This window comes from Peromyscus eremicus, chromosome 2 (genome assembly GCF_949786415.1).
Source record: "Peromyscus eremicus chromosome 2, PerEre_H2_v1, whole genome shotgun sequence".
NCBI lineage: Eukaryota > Metazoa > Chordata > Mammalia > Rodentia > Cricetidae > Peromyscus > Peromyscus eremicus.
This window is the reverse complement of record NC_081417.1, coordinates 144,654,237-144,677,500: the sequence shown is the minus strand read 5'-3', so window position 1 is coordinate 144,677,500 and position 23,264 is coordinate 144,654,237. Positions and strand designations below refer to the sequence as shown.

General features: G+C 48.4%; 1 protein-coding gene across 2 annotated transcripts in view; it reads left to right on the top strand.

The window, feature by feature from the left end:
- The first annotated feature begins 3,023 nt into the window (after positions 1-3,023).
- Positions 3,024-23,264, top strand: part of Arid1a (AT-rich interaction domain 1A) — a 79,823-nt gene continuing 59,582 nt past the window's right edge. For both annotated transcript variants that reach the window (XM_059255136.1, XM_059255135.1), the window contains exon 1: positions 3,024-4,279. In XM_059255136.1, coding sequence (XP_059111119.1) covers positions 3,062-4,279 — 1,218 coding nt within the window. In that variant the 5' untranslated portion in view covers positions 3,024-3,061. The remainder of the gene's footprint in view (positions 4,280-23,264) is intronic.

Here is a 23,264-nt window from a genome sequence, read left to right as displayed (position 1 = left end):
TCCTGAGCTGCCTGGGTGTGGGGTGACGAGGCAGGGGCCGTGGGGGAGAACTACCCACCGCGGGGAGGACCCCCGGCCCCGATCGGGGTCTCGGCGCTCGGGCCAGCCACGTGCCCGCCGCTCCCCTCCCCCTCCCCGGTCGGCCCCCGTGCCCCTGGGGAGAGCGGATGGACCAGTTTCTAAGAAAGTTCCTCGGCCCAGCCGTGCCGAGGTTGATGTCGTAGCGCTCTGAGTGGAAGAGACGCGAAGGGCTTGAGATTTAAAAAAAAAAAGAAGAAAAAAAGTAGGGAGGAAACACACCACCTCTCCCGGCCCAGGTGGATACATTCTTGTGCACTTTGCCTCATTGCCAGATTAAAATGGTGACTGTTTTCAAAACAGCGTGACCACGTGTAGGGAAAGGGATTTTGGCGCTTTTCACATTCACGGCCATGGAAGAAGGCCATGTGGACTTTCCTTGAAGACAAATCCATCCTGGCTTCCAGATTTTCACTGGGCTCCAGGTTTCCCATTACACCCCAGCTCTGAGGAAAATGGCAGGGTAATTGCATGTAAAAAATTCCTCATTTGTGTGCGGGACTCAGGACTCTTTGGCAGCTCCGAGGCAGTTGATTAAATAGCAAAGCTCCATTTATGAGGCAGCCTATAATTTGGTTTCTAGGACCTAATGCTCCAGTGGAGTTGTTGCTCCTGAGGACCGAATGAAAAGCGGGCACTGGTCCACACCAGCCAGTCCCGTCACCCGGGCAGGTTCGTTGGGCTCTTGGTTGGGGGATGGGAAGCACTGGGGCTCAGGCATCCCCGATCACCAGGAAGGGTTGTGTAGGAGGTTCTTGATCTTTCCTGGGGGAGGATTGTTTATGTTGACCCGAAACGTGGTCAGAACTCCAGGGGCTTGCGGAATCCAGAAGTTCTAAGATCATGGCCTGTGGCCCCAAGTCTCCCGTCCGTAAAGTCTGAGAGGCAAAGAGGCCTTTGTCAGTGATGCTGGCCCTGGCCTTTCCCAAGGCAGCCTCGGGCCTGGTGAGAAGCTGGAATGCCCTCTGGTTTTTGCTAGCTTGCCATGTCGGAGCATTCCGAGCCTGCCCGAGAAGACAAGGCTGCTGTGGGGTTTGGTGAGGCCTGCAGATCAGGACCGCTCTGAGCTCTCCCGTGAATGCCTTGATCCTTTCAGATAAACCTGGCCTCAGGGTCTCTGGTAGACTTCAAGGAGTCTTTACACCTTGGCGAGACAAAGATCTGAGGGGCATCCGTTTTCCCTGGGACCTGCTAGGCGCTGCCTTTTCTCCCAAGGAGAGAATGGTTCCCACTTTCTGCATCCCTCCCCGCAGTGGTTCTGGAGCACGCAGGTCGTGCCAGTCCCTGGAGCCTCTTCTGTGGGCTGTTTACAGTCTTCAAGGTACTGCCTTCCGAGACCGGGGCTACCGGCCATTGTGAGCTAAGTCCCCCTAGGAAGGGCTAATGGAGCCTGGTGCTCCTGGAGGACTGTCTCAGGCCCCCCAAGCAGCAGGAGCCACCATTTTAAGCGGCGTGGTGAGACGCCCGCGTTGATTTCGAACCCCTTCTGACACTGATCCCATTGTTGCATTTGCTCACAGCTCAAGTGTTCTCCTTTTTCCCCTCCTTTTCTCTGACTAAGTAGACACGATGCAGCTTCGGTGACTCCACTTTTTTGTAGCCACACTCTCCTGCCCTCTGACTTTAGGTGACCTGGGCAGTCCCCTCCCTTCTGTCTGTCGGTAAAATGGGGATAATCCAGACCTCGTGCCCCGGGGGCCTTGTCGGGGCGGGCTAATGAGGGCAGGGCCGGGAGAAGGGAGAGTTGGGACAATGGTCAGTGCTCCTCTGGGGCTGGCCAGCGGGGGGAAGCGGGGCTCTCGGCCGGCTCCCGGGGCAGGTCTGCAGAGGGCTTTGAAGAAAGTGCTGGAGAGGTGCTAAGTCGCAGCCAAGAGCCCAGGCCCGGTGCCAGGGGGTCAGGCGCGGGCCGCGGCGGCCGCGGTTTCGGGCTCAGGCCAATTTTGCAGGCGCGGGTAAAGTTCACGCGGCCCGCTCCCTTCGGGGCGGCCGGGAGGGGACAGGCCAGGCCGGGGACGGCGGCGCGGGCTCCGGAGGCGCCGGCTCCGGCCCGGGTTTTCCCCGAAGCCTTCGGCGGCGGCGCTGCCGAGCGAAAGAGGCTGAGGGCTTGCCGCCGCCGCCGCCGCCGCCGCCGCGGCTCGTTCTCTCCCCTCCTCCTTTGTGAGGGGAAGGGAGCGAGTCCGTTCCACGGCCTGCGCCCGCTCCGCGCTCCACTCCGGGTTTTTCGGGCGGCCGCGACGGCGCTGGGTAAAATGGCAGTGCTGAGCCTCGTGTCGGAGTGAGGGGGACTCGGAGGAGAGTGGGGCGCTCTAGCCGCTCAGTCCCGCCGCCCGCCCGCCCGCTCGCTCGCCCGCTCGCCCGCCCGCCCGCCCGCCGCCGCCGCCGCCGCCGCCGCCGCGCAGCAGCCTCGGCCCGAGCCGCGGCCGGGGAGGCGAGGCGGGGCGCCCGCCGGAGCCGCGCTCCTACTCTGCCTCCCGGCGCCCCGTCCGCTGCCGCGCGCCCTCCAGCCCGCCCGTCCCGGGTCCCCCCTCCCCCCCGCTCCCTCCCTCCCTGCCCGCCCCCTCCCCCTCGCCTCCCTCCCTCCCTCCCTCCTCCTTTCTCCGGCAGCAGAAAGCGGAGAGTCACAGCGGGGCCAGGCCCTGGGGAGCGGAGCCTCCACCGCCCCCCTCATTCCCAGGCAAGGGCTTGGGGGGAATGAGCCGGGAGAGCCGGGTCCCGAGCCTCCAGAGCCGGGAGCAGCTGAGCCGCCGGCGCCTCGGCCGCTGCCGCCGCCGCCGCCGCCTCCTCCTCCTCCGCCGCCAGCCCGGAGCCTGAGCCGGCGGGGCGGGGGGGAGAGGAGCGAGCGCAGCGCAGCAGCGGAGCCCCGCGAGGCCCGCCCGGGCGGGTGGGGAGGGCAGCCCGGGGGGACTCGGCCCCGGGGCGGGGTGGGAGGGGGGAGAAGACGAAGACAGGGCCGGGTCTCTCCGCGGACGCGACAGCGGGGATCATGGCCGCGCAGGTCGCCCCCGCCGCCGCCAGCAGCCTGGGCAACCCGCCGCCGCCGCCCTCGGAGCTGAAGAAAGCCGAGCAGCAACAGCGGGAGGAGGCGGGGGGCGAGGCGGCGGCGGCGGCGGCGGCCGAGCGCGGGGAGATGAAGGCAGCCGCCGGGCAGGAAAGCGAGGGCCCCGCTGTGGGGCCGCCGCAGCCGCTGGGAAAGGAGCTGCAGGACGGGGCCGAGAGCAATGGGGGTGGCGGCGGCGGCGGCGGCGGAGCCGGCAGCGGCGGCGGCGGCGGGCCCGGCGCGGAGCCGGACCTGAAGAACTCGAACGGGAACGCGGGCCCTAGGCCCGCCCTGAACAATAACCTCCCGGAGCCGCCCGGCGGCGGCGGCGGCGGCAGCAGCGACGGGGTGGGGGCGCCTCCTCACTCGGCTGCGGCCGCCCTGCCGCCCCCCGCCTACGGCTTCGGGCAGCCCTACGGCCGGAGCCCGTCCGCCGTCGCCGCCGCGGCGGCCGCCGTCTTCCACCAACAACATGGCGGACAACAAAGCCCTGGCCTGGCAGCGCTGCAGAGCGGCGGCGGCGGCGGCGGCGGCGGGGGCCTGGAGCCCTACGCCGGGCCCCAGCAGAACTCGCACGACCACGGCTTCCCCAACCACCAGTACAACTCCTACTACCCCAACCGCAGCGCCTACCCCCCGCCCCCCCAGGCCTACGCGCTGAGCTCCCCGAGAGGCGGCACTCCGGGCTCCGGCGCGGCGGTGGCGGCCGGCTCCAAGCCGCCTCCCTCCTCCAGCGCCTCTGCCTCCTCGTCGTCTTCGTCCTTCGCTCAGCAGCAGCAGCAGCAGCAGCAGCAGCAGCAGCAGCAGCAGCAGCAGCAGCGCTTCGGGGCCATGGGGGGAGGCGGCCCCTCAGCGGCCGGCGGGGGAACTCCCCAGCCCACCGCCACCCCCACCCTCAACCAACTGCTCACGTCGCCCAGCTCGGCCCGGGGCTACCAGGGCTACCCCGGGGGCGACTACGGCGGCGGGCCCCAGGACGGGGGCGCGGGCAAGGGCCCGGCGGACATGGCCTCGCAGTGCTGGGGGGCTGCGGCGGCGGCAGCGGCGGCGGCGGCGGCGGCGGCGGCGGCCGCCTCGGGAGGGGCCCAACAAAGGAGCCACCACGCGCCCATGAGCCCCGGGAGCAGCGGCGGCGGGGGGCAGCCGCTCGCCCGGACCCCTCAGGTACACAGCTGAGCCGGGGAGGGGGCTGGGGCGAGCGGGGCCCGGGGGTGGGGTGGGGGTGGTGGTGGCGGCCGCGGGGAGCAGGCCCCCGGCCCCGGGCTCCCCTCGGGCCTGGGCCCCCACTGCCGGGGAGCTGCCATTGTCTGGCTCTTGTCTCTTAAAATGGCTGCCTGGCTGCCTTCCTCTCCTTGCCTCGATCAGCCTTTGTGTGGGGCTTCTCCAGAGGTGGCCTGTCCGGTTTCTCCCTCTCCGCTCGTCCTTTCGAACTCTGGGGGTCTCCAGGGGGGTGCGGAGCAAAGTGGGCCTGGAAGGGCCCGGCCCGGGTGAGGGGGTGCTGGGGGGTTCAGGCTAGGGGTGTAGGCAGTGTCAGGAGCCCGGGAGAGAGAGGCAACATTTCCTTGCTCACCTGCCGCTCCTCTGTGCCCCCCTCGCCTTCCTCCGGGCCGTCCCCTAATATGTGCTTTTAAAGAGTGGCCCCTAGGGCTCGGGGGACCTCGGGGGAGAGCTGGGGCCTGCTCGGGGGCCGCTGGAGGCCGACTGTGGTTCGCCCTGGGCCGCCCGGGCCCCCTCTTGTCTTAGTCTCTGCCGGCCCAGTGGCCTGGGCTTCTCTCTGGAAGTGCTGGTAAACAGCTGAGTGATTGGAGTAGTAAGTGCAGATTGCTTTGGTTTGGGATTTGAATTATGGAGGTAAAATCCTTCTGTCAAAGCCAGGAGACAGTTGGTCTTAGGTTGACATCCTATCTGTGATCTGATTGGCTCCCCATCTTCTGCTCTTGGCCATTTATAATTGCCTCTGATGTAATGGTACAACAATCCTGATGAGCTCATAAACTTTTACACTCTGCTTTTCTGCCAGTGATAACCCAAACCATCGCTGCCACTATCCGCCTTTTATTCCAGAGCTGAAATTGGCTGTGACCTTGAGGAGGGAGGTGTAAGCAGCAATACTGTATCAGCAGGAGCAGAGCCCCAGACAGGCTGCCCTTGTTACATTGTGCCTGAAACAAAAGAGGAGGCGATGGCATTTTGCTTGTACCTTGGATTTATTTTGCTTGTTATGTTTTATGCAGTCTGAAATAGATTCTGTGTTGTTGGAACAGTAGCTGAGTTTTCCTCTACAATGGGTTTGCTGTTTGTTTTGGTTTTGTGACTTTCCTGATGATATAAATGAGTTCTTTGATGGCTCTGAGGATACATTTGTCTTGAGTAATTTTGACACTGTTCCACTTTACAGAACTGAAATTATTTTACTGGCCTTTTTATTGAATGGCAAATGTGGGATCTATAGGGGAAGAAGATGGTTTTTGTTAATTTTTTTTTGCTTAAGAGCTTTCTGGCGGAATTCGATATTAGGATCAAGAGTTCCCTTTTAAGCAAGGCTTGTGTCTTTCTTTGTTTACATGTTGAATCTTGTTAACACTTTTCTTTTGTTAATTGAACTTTTGGAAGACCAGCTCAATTGAAAGAGATGCTGATGTCTTCCAGATTTAGAGAGGGATTGTCTCCAAAGGCTCATTTTAAGAAATTTATGACTTGTTCCTGGAATATTTGTTTTGTCACTGGTCATTTTAGAGCTCTAAAATAGAGATTGGCCAATTTTTTTTTTTTTTTTTGTATTTTAAGTTATGTGTCTTTTTTCTTTTTTCCCTTTTATCTTTTAGGGTGTAAAGATGTGACCTACAATGACACTTATGATTGCCACTTTTGGTACCTTTTTGTACATTTTGTTTTATTTATTTTACCTTGCTGTCTCTTCCTGGGTGCTTTGGTCAGGACTGTCTTGCCCCTTTGGACATGGTATTTTCAAAGAGGGGAGAAACGTCCTCAGGTTCCCCTTCCCAGCAGTTGTATCTTTGTGCTAGGTTTTGTTCACTTGGAAGAACAGTGACTTCCTGTACCTCTCCCATCCTAGAACTACTTTTGTGCTCCTCTGTTGACTGGGAACTTTGAAAACAGCTTTCTGAGGCAGCTCTCCTGTGAGGCTGCAGGCCTCCCCAGTGACCTTCATCTGTGTGAGAACAGGGACATACTCAAGTTTTTCCTCAGACCGTATGCACATGTCTCCCCAGTCATTCTGTGATGTATGTCCGCTTTCCCTCGCTTTGTTTTATTTTGACTAAGAAAATTTCCTTTCTTGAGAACTATTAGAAGAAATAATTGGGGATGGGTGTCAAGGCTCATTAAAAACAGTGAGTTTTGTTTGTTTCATGTCAGGGTCTCGTGTACCCTAGGATGTTGTGGAACTTACAGTGTATACGTGGCTTAGGTTGATTTTGAACTCCTGATTCTCCTGTCTCTGCCTCCCAAGTGCTAGGATTACAGGCAGGAGCTATGTTCTATTTGTTTATTTTTTAATCAACTTTTGTGGTAATTTCTGGTTTTGGTTATTAAATAATCGAGCATTCCCTATGTGTCTAGGTACTAGGCATATGTTCTGTCCAGGGCACATAATAAGAGTGTGGATACAGTCCTTATTTAGAATCCTATGTTTGCTGCTGTTGGATGGATTTTTTTTTTTTTTAATTCTCTTTTATCACCACCAGGCCCCAGCATTCACAAAATAGATTTCTTATTCAATTTCATTTCAGTTCTGGAGAGCAGTACCTTGTGGAAGAGCTAGTACAGCTTGAGTTTTGTAAGTCTCAGGTGTGTCTACGAGTCCAATAGTCTCTAGTCCCTAGGGCTCTAGGTTTGGCTCTGAGATTCTACTCCTTACTTGAGGATAAACCTGTCCTGCCTTTTGAAGTCTCAGGTTGGTTTTGAACTCAAGGATAACTTTGACCTGTTCGTTGATCATCTTGCCCTCCACCCCTGAAGTTCTAGGATCTATATATGCATGTGCCACCAGGCCTGTTTGTTCTGTTGTAGAATTTTAAAAATTTATGTGAATGTGTTTGTGTACATGAGTTTATGTGCACTAGATAGATGTCTGATGCCCTGGAACTGGAGGTACAGACAGTTGTAAGCTGTCTGTGGGTGCTGGGAACCGAACCCAGGTCCTTCCTTAAGAGCACACACAGTAAGTGCTCTTCACTGCTGAGCCATCATCTATCTACCTGTCTCTACAGCCCTAGGCTGGGTTTTTAATGTAGGGCTGGGAGTTAAACCCAGACTTCACACACGCTAGGTAAGCACTCTGACAGCTGAGCTATATCCCTAGTCCCTAAATATTCTTTGTTTGTCGTTGTTTTCAAGACAGGGTTTCTCTGCGTAGTTTTGGTGCCTGTCCTGGATCTCAGAGCTCTACCTGCCTCTGCCTCCTTAGTGCTGGGATTAAAGGGGTGCGTCACCACTGCCTGGTCCCCTAAATATTCTTAAGGAAGCACATTCTTTCCCCAACCCAGTCATAGTTTAAAGACTATTTTTTAGAGTTAGATGTGGTGGCTCTTGGGAGACAAAAGCAGGTGGAACTCTGTGAGTTCAAGGCCAGCCTGGTCTACATAGTGTGTTCTAGGCTGGTCAGCTGTACAATGAGACCCTGTCTCAAAAAAGCAAAACAACAAAAGAATATTTTTTCCCACCAGATGATTAAATAAAGTGATGCTATTTGACTTTGCTTTTGAGAAGTAAGACTAGTATGTGATTTTTGTTGTAGGAACTAGGATCATCCCAGAGGTTATATGGTACTGACGACATGGGTTTAGGTTACCTGTGTGAGTGAGTTTATGTGAAGCTTTTTACTTAGGTCACTTTTAGCAGTATACCTTGAGTAATACTAGTTTATCATAGTAAAAGTGAACTATAGCTTGGTGTGGTGGCGCATGTATTTATGAGGTGGAGGGAGAGGGATGAGAGGGATTGGGAATTTGAGGCTGACTTGAGCCACAGAGACCCCATTTACCAAACCAAGTAGAGCTACAGTAAATAGTTCTGGATTTCTCTGTAGAAGCATGGCTGGACATTATGAGCTGGTATTCCAAACTTCTGGGAAACAGATACAGGAATCCTGGATTTATTGTCAGGGTATGTGGCAGATATTCTGGGCTGGCTCGAATACACAACAACTGGGAGTTCTCTCTTTGGAAGGACAAGGAAATCACAGGAAAATACAGCAGTGGAGACTTCGTGTTTCTCCCCTGTTCACGGTTGTGGGTGGTGGGAGTTGGGAGAGCGATGTGAGGAGAGAGGGAGGAAGCAGTGAGGTAGATTACTTCCGTATTGATCTGTATAAGGACTTTCTTTAGTTGAAGGTCCATCCCTCCCACCCCCAGGACCTGCTATCACCTTCATATGTTGGATCGATTTGTACAGGTGTGATGTCAGCTACAGTAGACATCTCACAGCAGCTGGTGAGCAGGTTAGAAATGTGGCAGTAGGCTAACAAAGTACTGGCCTGAGTCCTTTCCTATCCACCCCCAAAAGATTGTATTGGTTTGCTTTAAACCTCTAAGTTTTAGAAGCAGTGGCACATTCAGATATATTTAAAAATGGTATTCAAGAACCAGGAATGGTTGACGTCTGTATTCCCAGCACTCCTAAGGCTGAGGCAGGAAGATCTTAAATTTAAGGTGAACCTAGGTTACATAGTGAATTCCAGGTCAGCCTGGACTTCCTAGGGAGAAACCCTGTATCAAGGGAGAAAAAAAATAGTCTGGTAGCACATGTCTCTAATCCCAGTAAGGGAGGCTAAGGGACCATGAATATTTCTGTGATTTTCGAGATAGCCAGAGCTGCATAGGCAGACTCTGTCTCACAACAAACAATAAAATAAATTGAATAAAAATAAAAAACAACAGAATAAATTGATACTGGCTAGTATCCTTCCAGTGAACTGTGATCCCTGGGCCTCTGAAAGAAATTCTGAATCCACCCAGCTTTTATCTCTGCTTGTTCTTCGGTTTGTTTGTTTAGATTGGTCCTTAACTGCACGCCGAGTTGTGTTGCCTACTGGTGAAGGGTTCGAGAGCCTGTAGCTCAGGAGTGAGGGAGGCTTGGGTTCCTCATGAAACTGACTCAGGGCAAGTCATTTGCATTTTTGGTTAAATGAAGCTGGTGGACCAAATAATCTTGCTCTGTGTTGAAACTCGTTCATTTCTTCCATAGTCTTCCATAGTAGACATGTTCCTCCTTCAGTGACCCTCCACCTACCTGGTGTGCATGGGTGAGAGACACACAGAGGGAGAGAGAGACAGAGACGGAGAGACAGAGAGAGGAGAGAGGGAGAGAGGTTGGGTCTTGAAGTGTAGCTCAGATTGGCTTTCAAACTCTCAATCTTCTTGGGAGTTAAGGTTTGGGCCTGATTTCAGTGGTATTTTTAAGCTATCTTTCTTCACCCAGGTTTAAGGAACTCAAGGTTATCTCCCGGGATTTGCAGGGACAGGCTCAGAGAAGTTGAGTGCTACAAAGAAACAACTTGTCTCAAAACTGTTAATCTGTTGGTCATTAGTCATTTCACCTGGCTGGAGGTTTGAAAACAGTGAAGGTAATGAAGTAGTAGGCAGACTTCATTCAAACCTGGAGATAGTTTCTTCAGGGTCCCCAGGAGGCCAGCCCCTGGGGTGGGATGGGAAGTAGGGATTGATACAATTTAACATCTGCACACTGCTGTGAGGTGGGTGGGTGGGGAGGGAGGGAGGGAGAGAGGGAGAGGTAGCATTTAGCTCTTCAGACGCTCAGCGTTGGGGCAGGTCTGGGTCTGGTTTGGGCAGTTGGTTGCAAGCTGAGTGCCTGGACTTGCCCTGTGAGTTTTGCTGAGAGAAACAAAAGTTCCTGAGCCGGGAACAGGAGAAACTAAGTGTTAGGCGGCAAATTCTTTAGGTTGTTTATATTCCTCTACCCTGGTTTAAGGAACTACGCGGTGTGACTTGCTGTATGTCGCCCTGGACGTGCTTTTCCCCAGCACACTGAGTGTCTCATCTTGGTGGTCTAGTAGTGAAGAAGTGTGATTTCTGCGTATATTGGAGCTGTGCTAGAAGGAAGCTTGCTTCTACAGAGGAGGAAAAACGGCAGAAGAAAAGGTGTTTGAGTCTCGACTCGACACACAGCTTCTTCCTCGGAAGCAACCAAATGTTTCAGAGCTTTGTGTAAATACTTGCTGAGCTGTCAATATGTACCCAGGAGGTTTCTGTAGTAAGATGTAAACGGCTCTATAGAATGTTTGACAGGCAAATTAATAAACAGTTTTCAGGCAAAGATAATGCTGGTTGCCTCATGAGGTAGAATAAAATAGCCTGCTGAAAAGGGGGCCAGGAAGAAGGCGGTGCTGTGGGTCAGGGCGTGCAGGATGGAGAATTGGGAGAGGTAGTTCTTTGAGAATTACCAAGTAGAAGATGCCACCCTGGAAGGGAACCTGTGGTTGACTTCATGATAAGTTGAAGACACGAGACCTTGTTAAAAGTCAGTTGCAGTTACACAGAGAAAGCCAACAGAAGTTTGGAAAGAACCACCAAGTTTCAGCAGTGTGATAAATGTGTTCCAAAAGCTTGGCTTAGGAGACTTTGAGTTGAAACCTTGTTCCTTTGGAGAAGGATTTGTAGTTTGGCATGAGGTCTTGTTGGATTGGATTTACATTTCTAGAATAGCAGAAAGGAGAAAGATAGAGAAGGTTCAGCGTCAGCCTTACTCTTGTTCAGCTGTGCGTTATAAACCTACTTGCTGAAGGGCCTGGCTGGTTTATACAGTTTTGCAAGACTTCTCTGCAATGCACATGCTAAAATTCTCATCTCCCAGTTCTGGGTCAATCAGTCCACTAGATTGTGTTTCAAGGATTAGATGGGTAGATTTTAGAAATTGTTATTTTAGATTAATATTTCTGGATTTGTTCCTTCGGTGATATATTCTTTTTGTGGTGAAAGAAGTATCTGAGCCAGGTGTGGTGGCCTATGCTTTTAGTCCCAGCACTTGGGAGGCAGAGGCATGCAGATCTCTATGAATTCAAGGCCAGCTTGGTCTACAAATCGAGCTCCAGGACAGCCAGTGCTACGCAGAAAAACCCTGTCTCAGAAAAGAAAGGAAGGAAGAAAGAAAGAAAGAAAGAAAGAAAGAAAGAAAGAAAGAAAGAAAGAAAGAAAAAAAGAAAGAAGAATCTGACTTGGTAGCTTTGAAATGGCCAGAATAATTTTGTCAGTGACTTTTAAGATCCACCCATCCAGGTGTGGTGTACCACACCTTTAATCCTAAAACTCCGGAGGCAGAGGCAGGCAGATCTCTGACTTTGGGGCTAGCCTGGTCTACGTAGTGAGTTCCAGGCCAGCCAGGGCTACATAGTGAGACTTTGTCTCACCACTACTAGTACACCCAACCCCTCCCCCCCCAAAAAAAACACACCTAAATTCACTGACTGATACCAGTTACTGTACAAGAAGAGTTTTTTGTTTGTTTTTTTTTGTTTGTTTTTGTTTTTGTTTTTTTAGATCAGTGTTCTGTGAGAGCCTGCTTGATTTAGCTTAGATAATAGCAGGGAGTGTGAATGTAATTATGGTCCTGATAATAATTTTTAGGTTCAGCTCTGTTAAAAAAGGCTATCATGGTGTTTTAAAGCAAAATTAAGAAAAAAGAAAGAAACTTGGATGACACTGACTTTGGTCACCTGATATTGTTAAGGCCTTTCCCACTACAAAGATGGCAAGCTATTAAAACTTCATTCTGATTTCAGAGAGCGTAATCTCTAGGTTAGGAGATCTGGAGACTCCAGTGGCCTGAGAAATGGGCCTGAGCACTTACACTGACTAGGTACTAGATAGAAAGGGCAGAGCCAGGTGTGATGGCATATGCTTGTAATCTCAGCACTTGGGGTTTGGGATTTGGAAGGCTTGAGGCAGGAGAATGGCTTTAAATTTCAAGCCAGTCTAGGGTACACAGGTAGACTGTTTCAACCCCACCCCACCCCTTAGAAAAGATAGAGTCAGTATCTGCTTTAAAGAATTTAGTTATCTTGGGCTGGATACACACACATCCAGAAAACTTGGCAAAGTGGTTTTACTGTGGCTGTGACCTAAAGCAAGTATACTGGCTGAAGGGAACCGGGGGTGAAGAGCAATCAGAGTTGAGCAGGCGTACTCAGGAGTAGCTGTTCAGATGTGTAGCATTTGACAAACTAAATATTTAAAAGGAGAAAAGTTAAAATATTAACTTGCCTTTTATCCATAATGATTTCTAATTCCATGGGCTTTATAGAATCCAAACTATCTAGTCATTCCCGGACCTGTAGTTACCTTAGTGTTATAGTGACCTTGAGATGGCATACTAACCGTCAGATTCCTGAAGGAATGGCTGCACCACCTTAGTGGTTCCGGTGCACCGCTCTGTTAGGATCTGCTAAGTTCTAGACCAGTTTGGGGATTTATTTGTAGTAACTCTGCATTTGGAAGGTCTTGACAACTTCAGAGTTGTGTATTCTGGACAGCCCTATAGTCATGGTGGTTCAGGTTTGGTGGTAAGCCATAGTTAGCTGATGAAATAATACTAAGAAAGTTAGTATTATTATTACATTTATTTGGGTGAGTAAATGTCACGGGTTCAGGTGCCAGAGAGGAGGTTGGATCTCTTGAGTTGGAGTTACAGGTGGTTGTAAGTCAACCAGTGTGAGTGCTGGGAACTGAATTTGGGTCCTGGAAGAACAGGAAGCGTTCTGAACCACTGGGCCATTTCTCTAGTCATGCAGTACCCGTTAGGACTCTTAGACCGCTATTATTTCTGAAGAGGTGGGAATTGTGCTCAAACTCAGTTGCTTTAGACCTTATATTGGTTGATGGGTTGATGGATGTATACAGTTTGCCATAGTCTGTTCAGAGAAATGGCCTTTAATACCGTTTATAGATTGACTATGGCCAAGAAACCTAGTGCTACAAACACGATTATTCCTTATGGAGTCTCTGAAATGCAATGATTGTGATTTGTCTTACCTACTGGTCTTTGTGTTTGGACCTGACACTTGTTAAGGACCATCAGTGTATGCTTACTAACCAAGTGTGAATTGTGTGTCCAATGCCAAGCCATTACAATACAAAAATGCTTCCTCCTGGAAGTAGATAGGCTATCCTGCACCAGTATGGAAGTGCAGATCTTTAAGACTCTGTGTGTGTGTGTGTGTGTGTGTGTGTGTGTGTGTGTGTGAAATTGCCTTGGAGTGTAGAGGTCAGAGGATAGTTTACCTTGTGGAGTTGATAACCTGTTTCCCCCACCTTTACATTGAGCGTGTATGCTGCTCTCTCTCCGTCTCTGTGTGTGTGTGTGTGTGTGTGTGTGTGTGTGTGTGTGTGTGTGTGTGTGTGTGTAGTTTGTTAGGCTTTTCATTAAGCAAACAACTTTACCTACTGAGCCATCCTGTCAGCCCTGCAAGTATGGAATACAGATTCTAATTTAGAAATACCTCTTCCAGCTTCTTTTTTGCCTTGGGTTTTTGCATTTGGGAAAGTGAATTTTGAGTAATTCAACACTAGGCATCATATACATAGTTCATCTGTCCTGGATAGTAGGTGTACAGGACTTAAAGATGAACTCCTTAATCCCACATTTTATTGTATCTTAACTATTTGCTTTATGTGTATGTATCTGAGTGTATGTATGTGCTTCATGCCATGCCAAAGCCCACTGAGTTCAGAAGAGGGCACAGGAACCCTGATACTGGAGTAACAGGTAGTTGTGAGCTGCTTTGTGGGTTTCTGGAACTGAAGCCCAGTCTTCTGCATTCTTCAGGAGCAGTAAGCACGCATAATCATGGAGTCCTGCATTTGAGAGGAATCAAGCTAGGGTAAACATTGACTTCATTGTCCGTCCCCCATTGAAATGGGGGAACGTTTTGTTGTTTTGTTGTTTAAATTGCATGTGAAGGCGATACCTGAGGGAGTTTGTTGGTCACTTGTGCATGTCAGTGAGAGTGTCTTTGGACAGGTTGAGTATTTCCCAGTGGCTTCTGCATATTCTAAGGGTGGACTGGAATAGGAAGAAGCCTGATGCCAAGAATGCATTCCAGCAAGCTGCAGTGGGAAATTCCATCCCTAAATGTTGACTTAGTGTTGGTTATGGTGCATATTAGAAATCACCCAGTAATCCAGGACAGATTTTTGTTGTCCTCCAGGAAGTTATGTTGATACAAAATACTAAGGGGCTTTGGGTATTGGACTGTGTGCTCTGCAGGCCCAGAGTGCACTACTTGAATTGCAGCCCCCCGCCCCCCAGTCCCCAGCCTTTGCATTTGGGTGTCCTTATGGCTTTGTTGCTTCTATGTTCCCAAGTCTGCAATGTTAGATATTAGATTTCCTTTTCCCTTGGCACTGGCACATGCATGATTTTCTGTGGCTCATCACCAGCAGCCAAGGTTTTTAAACCTGTTAGCTTTCAGCTTGCTTGTTTATCTCCATTAAAAAGACCCCACCCCGCCCCCACCTCCAAAGATCTAGCACCAGTGTGATGGCAGCGGGGAGTGTGAGGGGTCGGTGTGATATCACTTATTTAAAAAACCCATTTGCTGTGTGCTTGATTTTGTTTTGCGTCCTTTTTTTCTTGAGCTCACAGCGGGCTTGCTTACAGAGGTTTCCCAGCAAGAGTGCATTTGGGTCTGCCTGTTTACTCTCAACTGACTTAAGTCTGGTGGACTTTGACTTTAAGAACAGTATGAATTTGGCTATGTGAGAGAAGACTAAAGGCTGCATGTTTGGGGTACATTCTTTGGGAGCTTTTACCCAGTGATCTCCAACTTCTCTGAAGTGGACATAAAGCTTTCTTCTGTCCTTAGCAAGCAGGTTACCTAGGCAGAGATGGCCATGTCTTTTTTGGCAGATACAAATGGCTTCTCTCTGCCCTTTGGACAGCATTCTGTTCTGATCCTGAGGCTGTGGAATTCACAGGCTGGCTCCACATTAGTCCAGCGCCTGAAACTCTTTTTTGTTTGTTTTTTGTTTTTTTCGAGACAAGGTTTATCTGTGTAGCCCTGAATGTCCTGGAACTCACTCTGTAGACCAGGCTGGCCTCGAACTCAGAGATTTGCCTGCCTCTGCCTCCTGAGTGCTGGGATTAAAGGCATGGGCCACCATTGCCTGGCAAGCCTGAAACTTTTTTTTGTTTTGTTTTGTTTTCGAGATAGAGTTTCTCTGTGTAGCTTTGCGCCTTTCCTGGAACTCGCTTTGTAGACCAGGCTGGCCTCGAACTCACAGAGATCCACCTGCCTCTGCCTCCCAAGTGCTGGGATTAAAGGCTTGCGCCACCACCGCCCCGCAAGCCTGAAACTTTTTATCATCCAGTTTAGATGAGTTATGCTTTGGCTTCCAACGTTTACCTGTTTAGGAATCTAGGCTGCCAAAGAAAACTATCCTAACGGACTTAGGGAACAGTTTGTCCATTGCTCAGGGCCAGGATCTTTACTGAGATCTTGACTTTGAAGTTCGAGCTAGCATGCTGAAAGTGAGTATTCAGGACAGCTACTGTGTACTGTGGACCTGGTTTGTGCTGAGTAAGCATTATGTTTGATTCTCATGAATTTCCTCATTTACTCTTCAAAATCCTGGGAGAGATAGATTCTGTTATTCCTCTTGGTATCCGGTCATGGAAATAGAATTATAAAACATCTTTGGGGTAATAGTTAGTATAAGGTTAAGTTGGGGGTGAATCAAGGTTTGTTAAGAGCCATAGCTCTGGAGGTATTTATTTTTTAAGGTACTAGGAATTAAATCTAGCATCTCTTGATGCTAGACAAGTACTCTTATCACTGAGCCATCGCCTTCTAAAATACTAATTTTGTGTTCCCAAAATAAATTACTTATGAACCAGGACTACTTAGATATTATTTTTGTGTTTGCCTAGAACTTTTTTAAAAATTTGTTATTTTTATTTGTTTGTATATGTCTGTGTTTGAAGGTCTGCCACATGTGTGTGGGTACCTGCAGAGGCCAAAAGAGTGTTTTGGATATCCTGGAGGTGAAGTTTCAGGTAGTTGTGAGCTGCCTGATATGGGTGTTGGGAACCGAACCTGGGTCTTCCAGAAGATCAGGGAATGCTCATAACCACTGAGCAGTCTCTTCAGCCTTGATGGAAACTCCAAATGAAATAAAAGACTGAATAGCTTTTGGTTACTGTGACATCATACCTAGATGTTGGCCCTGTCCGTTTTCTCCATTTAAAGTTTAATTATTCTGGTTTCTCATAAATGATTATGGCACTTGATTTACTGCTGTCTTGTTATTCCTGGGGAGAGAACTGGCAGTGTTTGGTTGTTTGAGCCCGTTATCAGGAGATACATTTGAGACTGGGCATGGGATTTGGGTTAAGATGGAATAACTTTTGTCTGAGTGACTTGCATTATGGAAATACTTAAGGATAATTACTTTTCAGAAACTTGGAGTGCCAGTTAGAGAGGAGGGCATTGCTGTCTTAATCTGCCACCTGGGCACAGCAAACACACACGGTTAAGTGCCACCTACAGTTTGACAGGAGAGTCGGCTCTAAGGCCAGTTTTAAACTTTCTTTAGGCTGTGTGGCTTTACATCAGCTATTCTCTTACTCTATTCTAAACTACATGATGAAAAAACTCTACTTTGTAGGTTGGAATCCGTGTTAAAGCTGAGTGAAAGTACTACTAGGTTATGGACATTCTTTTTTAAAAAGTTGGTGGTGCACACCTTTTTTTTTTTTGTTTTTGTTTTTGTTTTTCGAGACAAGGTTTCTCTGTGTCGTTTTGGTGCCTGTCCTGGATCTCACTCTGTGGACTAGGCTGGCCTTGAACTCAAAAGAGATCCATCTATTTCTGCTTCCCGAGTGCTGGGATTAAAGACGATGGTGGTGTACACCTTTAATCCCAGCACTCCGGAGGCAGAGCCAGGTGGATCTCTGAGTTCGAGGCCAGCTTGGTCTATATATAGAATGAGTTTGTAGCCAGGGCTACACAGAGAGACCCTGTCTTGAAAAACCAACCAACCAACCAACCAACCAACCAAACAACTACTTCTTCAAACATCTTTTTACTATGTATGTACCGTGTGTGGGTGCAGATGTGTGACATTGTCAGAGAACAACCTTGTGATGCTGATTCCCTTCTTTCATTTGAGTTCTCAGAATCAAACTGGTTGTCAGGCCTGCATGGCCAGTACTTAACTCTATGAAGCATCTTGCTGCAGCCTTTTTTCTTTCTTTTTGAGGCAGGGTCTTGTTATGTTATAGCCTCCTGAGGGACATGTCGCCATATCTTCCTGAAAAACCCAAATTTTGACCTAGTTTAAGAGTCTACCTGTACGGCCTTGTGTAGAAATTGAAACCCCAAATCCAGAACTCCACAGTATACTGTAACAGGTTCTTTAGATTGTCCTAATGGACACTCGAATTTGAAAAGGACTGCATTGTGCATTTACACTCAACTATACTTCAGGGCATATCCGAATTGCCTGAGGTGCTTCTAATTATACTGTAGATGAATGTTTCAGATACATCTGTCTTCTGTGATCAAAGGGTTACTGGATAGAGAAAAGACTGTCAAAGTGCTTGAAGTTGTGTTAGCCTCATGGGCTACTAAATAACAAAACTTTGTAGATTGTGCAGCTTAAGCAACAAGTCAGTTCTAGAGTGTAGAAGTGCCAGGTTAAGATGTCAGCAGATTTGATTCTAGGTGAAGTCTCTTGCTTGTGGTCTTTTCTGTTTTTTCCAGACAGGGTTTCTTTGTGTAGCCCTGGCTGTTCTGGAACTCACTCTGTAGATCAAGCTGGCCTCAACCTTGCTTGTAGTCTTAGCATCTTCTAACTAGGGCCTCACATGTCGTTAAAGAGTCCTGATCCCTGTATGGGGATCTGCCATTCCAAGGTAAACCCAATTACTACCCAAGGCCCCACATTCTAAAACCATTCCATTAGGGGTGAGGACTTCAGCATTGGCACTTCAGGGATAACCAAACATTTAGTCCATGTAGAAAATAGATGATGATGAACTCTAATGGGATGGCACCCAGTTTCTGTTTGTTTGTTTGTTTGTTTATTTATTTATTTATTTATTTATTTATTTATTTATTTATTTATTTATTTATGTTTTTCGAGACAGGGTTTCTCTGTGTAGCAGTCCTGGCTGTCCTGGAACTCACTTTTAGACCAGCCTAGCCTTGAACTCACTGAGATCCGCCTGCCTCTGCCTCCTGAGTGCTGGGATTAAAGGTGTGCGCCACCACCACCTGTCCAGTTTCTGTTTAAGACTGGCCTCTTGCTGGTTTTCCTTTTCCTAGTTCTACAATGAGGTGACATGGCCGTAATCAGTGTCTGTGGTCATGGGAGTTGGAGGAAGGTAGAGAAGACCATTTCTGGATATGTCTGTCTGACAGTCTCTGAATACGACATATCTAATCCCAGCACTTGGGAGATGGAGGCAAGAGGATCAGGAGTTCAAATCCAGCCTCAGCTATGTGAGATCCTATCTCAAAAAAAAAAAAGACCAGTATTTCAACACTAATTAAATACATGTTATGTTCTTCTGCCTGTGATGGCTACCTGATCTGAGAAGAGGAATGTGGTGATCTTTCTCAGTAACTTCCCTCTCTCCCTCATATCCAACTAGTGACCAGCCTAAGTTTTTTTCCCCCCTTGTGTCCCTTTTGAAGTTCCAGCAAAGTAGAATCCTAGCAAGTTATCCCGTCACTGAAGTGGGTGAACCCTGTCTGAGTGTATCTTTGAGCTGAGACCTGTCTAGTTGTGTAAATTATGTTACTCAAGAGACCTGTCTCCATTTCTATAAAGAATTCTTATTATTCAAGATTATCCTTGGCAATATAATGAAAATGGCAGAAATGGTCAGTTAGTAAACATTAATAGTTCAAATACCTAGTAGAGAACCAGTGTTCTAATTCACATGCGCTTTCTGAAAATCTCAAGTAGAATGTGTATGTCCTTTCTTTTAGAAACAGACCACCTTTTCCTTGCTGCCTGGGAAATGTATCATTAAAACCCAACTAGGACAGGTCAGTGGTTTCCAGAAGGCTGGTAGTTTGACCTGTGAATTGACGTTTGTACATACGAGGAATACTTTTAATAGGGGGTTCAGTGTTGTGCGCATGTGTTTCTAACTCATTTACCACCCTCCTGCTCTTGGTTTTCTTTCTCTACACCCCTCCACTTCCTTTCATCCCCTCATTTGGTATCTTACTTAGTAGAATATAAAACACATGATGCTCCAGTAACTTTCTCATGCTAGAGCTGGTCCAAGGCTTGGAGATGCAGTTAGTACCACTTTCCAAGACATTTCTGAGAAGACCCTAATGTCTTACCACTTACCTCTGTTCTAAAGGCCTGGATAATTAAAGACAGGAGCTACCTTTGTCTAAGTAATAATCAGAAGTGCCCAAATGGTTAGTACTTTCTCATTTCATTCTTTTGGGCTTAGCCTTCCCTACTCTTCGGGCTCAGTTGGCACAGGACAGCTTCGTGACATTCCTGTTTGCCTTTCACTCTGTGAGGTCAGTCCTTGCTCTCTGGTACACACTGGAACTGACTTCTCTAAAGCTCAACAGAAAACCTCAGGCTACCAACAGTGGGTTCATGGTGACTTTGGGGTTTAAAATAAAGCAAGATTGAAGTAGTTGGGCTCACCCGCCCAGACACATACAGTAAAGGACATTCTTAGTGCCTTGAAATAAGATACTCTCTGACGAGAGTGTGAGCCAAAGGGGACTAGGAAGGAGACAGAGGAGAAGGAGATGGAAGAGGGTAAGATGCTGACTAGATTTTCCTGGTGGTTTAGTATACCAAGTATCCATCTCAACATGATCAACTGGCCAGAGGGCAAAGGAAACAGTGTACCTCTAAAAATGTTTCATCTTTTTGGTGAGAATCTTGAAGCAGAGTTCTGTGCACATGCTCCTTTGAACGGTGGCTGAAGAGTTTGATAACAATATACCTTGGAAGCTTTGAAAGGAAGTGGAGAATTTGCTAGACTATATGACTTACCAGTCTGCAAATTGCTGACCTTAACTCCTAGGATTTGGGTGCACCTGGACTAAGGCTGACATCCTAAGGCTAGCCCTTCTTTAACTTCTGTTATTGTGTCTGTTGTGGGGTCAGCAGACTTGAGTGGGTCTCACTGAAAAATTGGCTCTTTAGGGGAGTAGCCCAAGATACTTCTAGGAATTAGTGAAATAAACTGAGTGGTATTGCTGCTGCTTTTGTCAAAGGATAGTATAACACTTGTTTTACATGTCTGTATGTAAATTTAGTTCCACTCTTCAGTGATGTGCTGCAGATACCCACCCTTTTTAGTGTAGGAGGAAAAACTTTGACAAGAGAAAAAACTGTGCACTTAGATTTAGTATCTTTAATTTTGTTACGTGTGTGTGTGTGTGTGTGTGTGTGTGTGTGTGTGTGTATGTATGTGTATGTACACGCGCGCGCAACCTGTGCCTTTACAGGAGAAAGGGGTAGGTTCTGTCTTTACTTGTTTAGTTGGTTTTGAATACTGTCTGCAGACCAGATGCTGGATCTGGAGGAGCATGTCAAACCAATCTGAAGAGCTGGGCAGAGCCTTGTGCTCCAGGGGACGCAGCCATGTCAGTTCCATGGCCTTACCTCCTCCATTCCTTTTGTGTTGTGTCACACAGTGATAAGACGACACGGAAGAACAGCAGAAAAACCAAGAAAACTGCACTCGGCCAAGCTTGTGGGCTCACCCACACCAGTGTCCCTCCTTCCCTAGTCAGATGCACTAGAGGATGCAGTGGGAGGAAGTCCCCACCTTTCCTCTCTCAGGTCACATCACCTGTGCAAGTGCCTTGTTTTGGTATTAAGTCATGTCACTTTGTGTGAGTGACAAAGACTGTACCTTTTGTTTTTTTTAACTACTTTTTTGTTTGTTTGTTTTGGTTTTTTGAGACAGGGTTTCTCTGTGTAGCTTTGCGCCTTTCCTGGAACTTACTCTGTAGCCTGGGCTGACCACGAACTCACAAAGATCCGCCTGACTGCTTCCCGAGTGCTGGGATTAAAGTTATGCGCCCCTACTGCCCGGCTAAAGACTGTACTTTTAAATTCCTTATTTAATTGTCTATTGTGCTTGTTGAAATAGCACCTAGATTAAGTGTGTAATAATTGAGGTTTTGCCAGCATAAAAAGTCTTAGCAAAATATTTAACTCACGAGTACCCACTATGTGCTAGTCCACTTTCATCAATCACCAGGTATTTACTGAGCTGCACCACTGTCAAACAGTGTGCTGTGAAGATAGGGCCTGTATTCCCTGCCTCTGCAGATACTTTGTAGTGAGGAAGAAATTACAAGTAAATAATAACAGATATCAGTATGGCTGTACTTATAATAAATTCACTAGAGGGAAAAAAATAACTTTGGTAGATTATCCTTGTTTTTTGGGTTTTTTTTTTTTTAAAGATTTATTTATTTATTATGTATACAGTGTTCTGTCTGCACATATCCCTGCAGGCCAGAAGAGGGCGCCAGATCTCATTATAGATGGTTGTGAGCCACCATGTGGTTGCTGGGAATTGAACTCAGGACCTTCGGAAGAGCAAGCAGTGCTCTTAACCTCTGAGCCATCTCTCCAGCCCTGTTTTTTGTTTTTTTTGAGATGGGGTTTCTCTGTGTGGCTTTGGAGCCTTTCCTGGAACTCACTCTGTAGCCCAGGCTGGCCTTGAACTCACAGAGATCCGCCTGCCTCTGCTTCCCGAGTACTGGAATTAAAGATGTGCACCACCACCGCCCTGCTTGGTAGATTATCTTACAACAGTGTGTGTGTGTGTGTGTGTGTGTGTGTGTGTGTGTGTGTGTGTGTGTGTGTGTGTTGTTTGAGATTAGATCTTACACTGGCTGGTCTCAAACTCAGAGCAGTCCTCTTGCCTTACACATGAGCCACCAGGCCTGATTCCAACTATTGCTTAAAATAAAATGCTATGTTCTCCTCGGCTAGCAGATGTCTTTGTACTGTTTAACTGTTAGGGTCAGTACTGGTCAGTTCTAACTTGTGTGTTCTTGGTTGCTAAAGGGTTAAGTTCCATGGTTGTAAATTACTCTGCTGTGGTGGGTGAGGACCTTCTTCTCTGTGTGGAGCTGCACTGGAGGGCGTTTGGCACTTTGCTCCTCTGTAATAAATGTCAGTAGCATTATAAAGAGTCTGGGACAACCCAAAAAATGCTTTCATACATTTAATTAAAAACACTTAGGCAGGTGGTGGTGGAGTGCGCCTGTAATCCCAGCACTCGGGAGGCAGAGGCAGGCGGATCTCTGTGAGTTCGAGGCCAGTCTGGTCTACAGAATGAGATCCAGGAAAGGCGCCAAGCTACACAGAGAAACCCTGTCTCGAAACCCCCCCCCCCAAACAAAACAAAACAAAAAACACCCAACCACTTAGAGTGCCTACTATTGCCCCTGTTGAAACTATTGGCTGTACTGTCAGACTCCTTTCCTGGAAGGAGCAATTGAACAAATTCCTCTGGGAAAACAGGCTGAAAGTAGGTGGCTTCGGACTTGGACTGGACAGCCCTCTTGGTGTCTAATTTGTGTGCTGCTGGTTGTTTTTTTTTTTTTTTTTTTTTGCTTTTGTTTTTGTTTCAAGACAAAAGTTTCCTCTTTGTAGGCCTAACTGTCCTGGAACTCACTCTGTAGATCAGGCAGACCTTGAACTCAGAGCAGACCTTGAACTCAGAGATCTGGATCTGCCTGCCTCTGCCTCCTGAGTGCTGGAATTAAAGGCTTGTCCCACCACTGCCCAGCAATTCTTCTGGTTTCTAAGCTTTGCTGCTGGAAATTTGAGACTGAGCAGGATGAAGATAGTGAAGGGTGCTAGATGACAGACACGACACTGACGCACACACACGTGCTGTCTAGGTACACACAGGAAGGAAGTAAAGGTAAGCAGATACACCTACCATCTTGGGTGGCAATGGTATGGTCAGAGAAAAAAATTAGACTCTGTGTAGAAAGGTTCAGGATTCTCATATTCTAAATGGTTCACAGGAAAGGACACACTGAAGAGTTTGTCTGTTTAGGAGCTGCATTTGTTTGCTAGTGTTGAGACAGGGTGTTAATGTGGGCCAGGCTGGCCTCAGCTCTGTAGCTTAAGATAATTTGGAGTGCAGCTCC